This window comes from Myotis brandtii, unplaced genomic scaffold (genome assembly GCF_000412655.1).
Source record: "Myotis brandtii unplaced genomic scaffold, ASM41265v1 scaffold32, whole genome shotgun sequence".
In the NCBI taxonomy this organism is placed as follows: Eukaryota; Metazoa; Chordata; class Mammalia; order Chiroptera; family Vespertilionidae; genus Myotis; species Myotis brandtii.
Window position 1 is genome coordinate 1,805,790 of NW_005362269.1, and position 8,197 is coordinate 1,813,986.

General features: G+C 39.6%; 1 protein-coding gene across 4 annotated transcripts in view; it reads right to left on the reverse strand.

The window, feature by feature from the left end:
* Nucleotides 1-8,197, reverse strand: part of DCTN4 (dynactin 4 (p62)) — a 37,391-nt gene that overhangs the window by 9,267 nt on the left and 19,927 nt on the right. For all 4 annotated transcript variants that reach the window (XM_005870491.2, XM_005870490.2, XM_014543104.1 and 1 more), the window contains 4 exons: nucleotides 7,416-7,528; nucleotides 7,005-7,114; nucleotides 4,759-4,832; nucleotides 1,150-1,204 (listed from right to left, as the gene is read on the reverse strand). In XM_005870491.2, coding sequence (XP_005870553.1) covers nucleotides 1,150-1,204; nucleotides 4,759-4,832; nucleotides 7,005-7,114; nucleotides 7,416-7,528 — 352 coding nt within the window. The remainder of the gene's footprint in view (nucleotides 1-1,149; nucleotides 1,205-4,758; nucleotides 4,833-7,004; nucleotides 7,115-7,415; nucleotides 7,529-8,197) is intronic.

Sequence of the window (8,197 nt, forward strand, 5' to 3'; positions counted from 1 at the left end):
GCCGCCATCTTGGCTGACAGTTAATTTGCATAAGGATACACTGATTAGCCAATGGGAAGGGTAGCGGTCGTACGCCAATTACCATGTTTCTCTTTTATTAGTGTAGATGTTAGGCCATATACTCTCTAGAGGTGCTATTTCACTGAAGAAATGGGACAAATCCCATAGAAAGGGCAAGTTACTAGATCCAGAAAGTCTAAGAAATGTATATAATCTAAGTGATTATTTAAAGTTTACAACTCTTGCTCCACCCAGTCCTCCACTTAAAGACTAAAAGGAAGGAAGCCCTCATAAATAAAATACGGGAGCCACAGGCTCATCAGATATAATAACAGAAAAAAATGGCATATCAAGACTGTAAGATGTTTAAGATTTTTGAACCATAGTTTACACCCTTATGTACTCTGAGATTAGCAAAAAAGTTTAAAATGAACAGGGACTTTATAAATGTCTTCATGGGCACCATGAAAGCGAAGAACTAAAGAGGCTGCTGCAGCCCTAGCTGGTTTGGCTCAGTGGATAGAGTGTTGGCCTGTGGACTGAAGGGTCCCAGGTTCAATTCCAGCCGAGGGCACATGCTGGGGTTGCAGGCTCGATCCCCAGTAGGGAGTATGCAGGAGGCAGCCGATCAATGATTCTCTCATCAATGTTGTTTCTATCTCTCTCTCCCTCTCCCTTCCTCTCTGAAATCGATAAAAATATATTAAAAAGAAAAAAAGAGGCTGCTGCAGAATGTTCTACAATTCATAATGGGGTGTAGGGTGAGGAAAGGGCATAGATAAGGCCCTCCAAGTAAGAGAGGGGCTGTGGTATAGAAGAAATCTAGATGCTTCCTGTTATCAGCTACATACACACACATGAGATGATGGAAAAGAGCTAAAGATGCCGGTGGGGTTCAGCGTCTTTCTTTCCCCACCCGTTTCCATCTCTCTGTATGTGCACACTGCTCCTTCTGCATACATTCATAGATGTTAAGAATCCCAGCTAAAGAACTTTAAAATCTCAATCCCTTTATTATTCCAAACTTTCTTCTCTTTTATCCCTTGCTCACTGCATCCATGCCAAATATACACAGCCACCCACCCACACATGCACACATCTTCAATCAAGGAATTCTTTCTTTTCCTGTTAATAAAGCAAAGTACTAACCTTCATGTAGCGAAGGTTGGGAATCGACATGATTCTCACTTCTGGGATGTAATTGCTGTTAATGAATAAAAAAAATGCATTAATAGTCACTGGAGTCTCAAAAAATTACTTTTTTTTTTTTAGATAGTGCAGCAAAGATATGATTTCTTCATGTTAATTAGAACATGTCAAATGAAAAGAATTTTAGAGAATCATATCTTCACTACAGTAAGAACCTAAGACATTAGAACAAACTGGTAATGAGTTCTTTCTAAAATCTTATGTATCCTACTTTAGAGCCGAGAGTTGTGTGGGTATCGTGGAAGACACATATTTTTGAGATTTTATTAGTTCATTTCTATAAATCTAAAAGCTAATTATAGGATCCAAGAATGATTGAATACCATATTGCAGGAGTATAAAAACACTAGCACACACTTTTATATAGTACTTACTATGTGCCAGGTAAGTTTTTAAGTACTTTTCAAATAGGAACTCCAGTACCCTCACTGCAACTGCATGAGATAGGCATTATTATTAGCCACATTATAAAGACGAAGCAACTGGGCTTGGGAAAAGAAGGAACCTGCTGGTAAGTGGCCAGGATTCAAACCCAGGCAGTCCAGCTCCAGGGTCCTTGCGCTTACCCACTATCTTATGCTGCCTTTCAAAATAAGACCACAAAATTGTACTCACATGTGTTTGTTCCGGACTCAAACTGTCCAGGTTCAAATCCCAGTTCAATATTTATATACCAAAATATTTCTTTTTTTAAAAAATATATTTTATTGATTTTTTACAGAGAAGAAGGGAGAGAGATAGAGAGTTAGAAACATCGATGAGAGAGAAACATCAATCAGCTGCCTCCTGCACGCGCCCCAGTGGGGATGTGCGCGCAACCAAGGTACGTGCCCTTGACCGGAATCGAACCTGGGACCCTTGATTCCGCAGGCTGAAGCTCTATCCACTGAGCCAAACCAGTTCAGCCAAAATATTTCTTTGTAAAGGTCAGGGCAAGATATTTACCTCTTTTGCTTTGTTTTCTCAATTTTAAAATGAGGAGAACAATAGTATCTATGCCTTGAGGTTATCGTGAAGAATACATTAAATAATGTATGTGAAAGTGCTTGGAACAAAGTACTCATAAATGTTAGTAATTGTGCATATCCTTCCTATATAATAAAAGGCTAATATGCAAATCGACCAAATGGCAGAATGACCAGTCACTATGATGTGCACTGACCACAGGGGGCAGATGCTCAACACAGGAGCTGCCCCTTGGAGGTCAGTGCTCTCCCACAAGGGGAGCACCACTCAGCCAGAAGCCGGGATCACAGCTGGTGAGCACAGTGGTAGTGGCGGGAACCTCTCTTGCCTCCACAGCAGTGCTAAGGACCCATCGGGGGATGTCTGTGTGGAGCAAGCCTAAGCCAGCAGGCGGACATCCCTCGGGATCCCGGACTGAGAGAGGGCGCATGCCAGGCTGAGAGACCCCCTCCCCCAAGTACACAAATGTCATGCACCGGGCCTCTATTAACATAAGACAAAATCTATTGCAGACACTAAAAGTGTGTGTGTGTGTGGGGGGGGGGGCGTTATGGGGAAATGAATCTTAAAATAGAGGTAATAAGGTATTTTAACTTCAGACTAAGTATTTTCCACGCTGGTCATTAGGTCTACCTGAGTAACTTAATACAAATTCAAGGGCCCCATTATCAAGGATTTGGATTTAGCAGGTGTGACGTGTGGTGTGGCCAGAGCACATATATTAAGATTCCCAGGCAAATACTGCCATGATGTCAGAAAAAAAGCATTTTTGTTCAAAGCAAGCTTAAGAAATTAATGCTAGGTACATCCTGCCATTCAGGATTTCTGTAAAGTGTGTAATTCTTAATTAAGAAAGGTGTGTGCAGAGACTTCACATGTACCATTTTTATAGTTTTCTTTCTTGCTAACCAGTCATGTATTAAATAAGTTAGGAAAATAGAACATATTTTATGGTGATTTACATTTAAAAGCATTTGCAAACATAATAGCTCAGATGATTCTTCTCACAACCCTTAGAGGGAGGCAGGACTGGTATTCCCATTTAACAGACGAGGGAAATAAGTTTAGACAAACAGAGTAAGTAACAGAACCCATACGAGGCCCCTTTAGTGCCTTTCCTCCTAACTCACCAGATCAGCACTTCTCAACCTTTGATTGGCACTGACTTTTTAATTGCTGCATAATATTCTACAGCATTAGTGTATCTCAATTTAATCAACTATTTCTTTGATAGTGGTTAATCAGCTTGACACTGAAATTATTTCAAGCTTTTGTCATTAAAATGTTATAATATACATCCTTATAAATGTATCTTTAGATATTGGTACTTTTGTTTCTACAGAATAGATTCCTGAGATGGTACTGCTGGGTTAGTCTGTGTAATTTCGTCTTGATAGTCCAAACCATTCTCCAAAAAAGACTAGCAAATCACAAGCCTGCCATCAATATGAGAAAATATTCACCCAAATTCTCAGAAGCACCAGATGCTTTTTATTTTTTAAAAGTTTTTCTAACAAGTCTCAGCATCTTTCCATTTGGTATTTATTGGTTATTGAAATTCCTCTTTTGTGAGCTGCCTGTTCAAATCCTTTCCAATTTGTAAGGAATTCTGCAGTCCACAGTATTAAACTTACTTGTCAAGAATGGCAAATACTCTTTTCCTTTTTTTTTTTAAATTTTAAAAAAATATATTTTATTGCTTTTACATAGAGAAAGAAACATTTGTAGAGAGAAACATCAATGAGATGGAAACATCTATCAGTTGCCTCCTGCGCGTCCCCTACTGGGGCTTGAGCCCACAACCAAGGTACATGCCCTTGACCGGAATTGAACCCAGGACCCTTCAGTCCGCTGGCCAACGCTATACCCAGAGCCAAACCGGTTAGGGTGGCAAATACTCTTTCCTGTTCTACTGTCTCAGGACTTTGTTTTTGTCGATTCTGTTTTTACGATTCATGTTATTGTTTTTTGCTAAGGTCAAAGCTGTCTATTTTTTCCTCAGTGCTTCTGAGTTTCCTGCCTTACTTACCCTAGGACAGACTCTCGCACCCTAAAGTCAAGACAATATTTTTCTCATTTATCAAAATATTCTTCTTGTTTGACAAGTGATTTTCATACACAAAAATTCCCTTCTACTAACAAGTCCCAGTGAGTTAACATTAACTTAGTCACTTTTATCATATTCAGTGAAGCATTATTGGATGGAACATAGTTAAATAAAATGAACATTGTTATAGGGTACTCTTCAATCTACTATACTTTATTATTATTTTTTACTTTAATTTTTAAAAGATCATTTCCAAACTTTGGTACTTTGTAATTTGTAATGAATGACGAGTGACTCTCTACCCAACAGTCCACCTACCTCAATGCCCCAGACCATACTATCACTGTGTCACTAATACAAACATACCCTGGATTTTGCCTATAGATTTGCCTTAAACTTCATGGTGTATAATTCAAAACATAAACAGGACCAGAACAAGATTATTTTGATGTCGTTTTTCTTTTCTTTTTTAAGAAAAAAAAAAAATCCACACACCCTAAAACAGTAACCAAAAATACCCATCCCAAAATACTCACACAGCAACCAGCTGGATTTTAAATTTGATAGATGTTGGATTAAATTCTGGCTTGCTCAAATTATGTTCACATTTCTAAAAAAGTAAAAAGTATATTTATCAGAGGAAAACAAGAACACATTCTGCTGATCCAGGGAGCTACTAAGTTTAGAAGGATAGCATTTACTAGAGCCATGGTCAGCAAACTGCAACTCGCAAGCCACATGCGGCTCTTTGGCCCCTTGAGTGTGGCTCTTCCACAAAATACCACGTGTGGGCACGCACGTACTGTGCGATTCAAACTTCGTGGCCCATGCGCAGAAGTTTGTATGCCTAGAAGGTATACATTCTTGGTTTAAGTAGATTTAAACATCACATCAACTTATGATGTAGGTGTATTATTGACCCCATTTCATAGATGATGAAAATGGGGGAGAGGAAAAATACATAATCTGTGCAACTTCACGGAGCTAGTAAGAATTGGAGCTGGGATTTAAATGCAAGTATTATGATTCCAGATATCATGTTTTAAAATACAGTAACATTTACTTATGTCTTGAATGGGTACTACATGCACCTGGTTAAAAAAACTGTTTTAACAATATAAAAAAGGTACACTATAAAGATACCCATTACCTGTCCCCCTGTGCCTCTCCCCTGAGCCAACCAGTTCCTCATATGTTTTTTCACAAATAGCCTATGCACATAAAAGTATATGAATACACCAACTTTCTTTTTCACAATAACATACAAGGGCCATTCTTCTACCCTTTGATTCCCCCCTACTCCCCCACTTAATCTGTCTTGGAATTCCATACCAGAACATACAGAGGTGCCTCTGTATCCTACTTAACGATTCCTATTACTTCTTTAACTGTACCCAAATTGATGTTTCTATGATTTTGCTTCTACAAAATCATAGAAACACGTATTCTGCAATAAGTATTCTTATACATCAATCATTTTCCACATGTGTAAATGTCTATGTAGAATACTTTCTTAAAAGTGGATCAATGGGTATGTGCATTTGTCATTTTGATAGATACTGCCAAACTGCTAACTTCTGCCAACCTGGTAATTTATGAAATGGTATCTTGCTGTAGTTTCAATGTACATTTCTGATTACTGTGTAAGTCTGAGTATCTTTCCTATTTATTGGGTTTTGGGATTTCCTCTGCCATGACTTGTATGTTAGTATCTACTGGTTATTTTTATACTAAGATTACCTTTTCCTTACTGATTTGCTGAAGTTCTTTTACTCTGGATACTAATCCTTTGTTAATTATATACCTTTCAAATTACTTTTCTCAGTCTATGGTCTCTTTTCATTTCATTATGGGTTTTCTCTGAAGAAGGGGTTATCAAAATGATACCCCCCCCCTTCCTGTCTCTCTCAAATCAATAAACATATCCTCAGGTGAGGATAAAAATACTATTATTATCCCTAAAAAAAATGAACAATTCTTTTAATAGCATAAAAAAATACAGTGTTTAAATTTCCCCAAAGGTTTCATAAATTTTCTTTCCTTCCTCATTCATCTCCTTCCTTCTTTCTTCTCTGGTCCCCTTCTTTTTTTCTGTTGTTTAAATCAGGAATTAGATAAAGTCTACACAATGTGTTTGATATGCCTCTTAGGTCTCTTCTGATTTCATGCTGTGTTATTTGGTAACAGTAGCCACTATTCACATGTGGTTAATTAAATGAATTTAAGATGAAAGATTCAGTTCCTCAGTTGCACTGTCACATTTCAAGTACGCAGTAGCCACATGTAACTAGTGGCAACCATGCTGGACTGTGTAATACAGAATATTTTCATCATCAAAGGGAGTTCTGTTGGATAGGACTGATATAAAAGGTTTCCTTTCTTTTACAATTTATTTATTGAAAAAACTCTGTTGCTTCTTCTATAGATTCCCAGAGCCTGGATTTTTCTTCTTTCTTACTTTATTTTAAATTGATTATTTTTTATCAGTCGTCTTTGTTTCCACTCTACTAAACTAATAGCTAAGTATTCTTTCACTAATCTTTTAGGGGTTACTACTATGAACTTAACCTTCTGATACCACATCTGTAAAACAAGGGTAACAATAGTACCTAACCTCACAGAGTTATAAGGATTGAATTTATGTTGAAAGTATTTAAAATGTGCCTGGACACCTATACATTCTCTATATTTACTACCTTCCAGAGATGTTTATATCGGCCAGACACCAATCACATTGACTTTATTTTTGCTTTTCCCTGATACAAATGGCAACTCTACTTACCCGGCAGCGCAGGGACCGTTTGATCAGAAGATGTTTGTGACGAGGATAGAGCTGAGAAGCACAGACTGGCTGGAAGTCAGGCTGTAAGAGGCGCTGCTGAAGGGTGGTTACTAGCATGAAAGGCAGAAACCAGCCTCAATTTAGGGACGTGCTCAATATCAGACTTATACAAAATAATTGCATAAAACAACACTGCTTTTGTGAATAGTGTTCTTCAAAAAACTACCATATAGGAATGGGACATTTTAAAGTTCTTCAAACATTTACTTCTATTATATCTACTTTATTTTCTACAATTCATTTTACTTCTAACAACTATGCTATTAAAAATCTCAAATCACAAGGCATAAGAGTAACAAAAGTAGAATGAGTTGTAAAATATAAACCAAGTAGAATCGTGTATAAAATTACCCTCTGTTAAATTGACTGGTCTTGTATAATAGTCTTCAGGTAGAGGTTCCACTTCATCTACAGCTTGAGCTGGCTCAATCTTTATCTCTTTCTGGTCCTCTCCTTCTTTAAGGCTAAAAGAGGAAAAGTAGTAATTTCTCAAGGGTCCACTTGATTATCTTCAAATTCTATGATATCAAAAATTGAAGTATTCCTCTATTATAGAATACTAGAGGCCCGGTGCACAAAAATTTGTGCACTCAGGAGGGGAGGGGGGTCCCCCAGCCCGGCCTGTGCCCTCTCGCAGTCTGGGACCCCTCGGGAGATAACGACCTGCTGGCTTAGGCCTGCTCCCGGGTGGCAGAGGGCAGGCCCAATCCCTAGGTGCAGTCCCTGGTGGGGCTCGGAGCAGGGCCGATTGGGGAGTTGGGGCGCCGCCCCGTCATGCACAGAGCAGGGCGGATCGGGAGGTTGCAATGCCACCCTCAGTCACGCTCAGGGTAGGGCCGATTGGGGGGTTGGGCACCGCCCCCTGTGACACTCAAGGCAGGGTCGATGGGGAGGTTGCGGCGCCACCCCGTCACACACAGAGCAGGGCTGATAAGGGGGTTGGGGCGCTGCCCCCTGTCACGCACAGAGCAGGGCCAATCAGGGGGTTGGGGAGCTCCCCCCAGTCACGCACAGAGCAGGGGCCATCAGGGGGTTGAGGAACTCCCCCCCGTCATGCACAGAGCAGGGCTGATCAGGGGGTTGAGTAGCTCCCCGCCCCCCCGTCACTCACAGAGTAGGGCCGATCGGGGAGT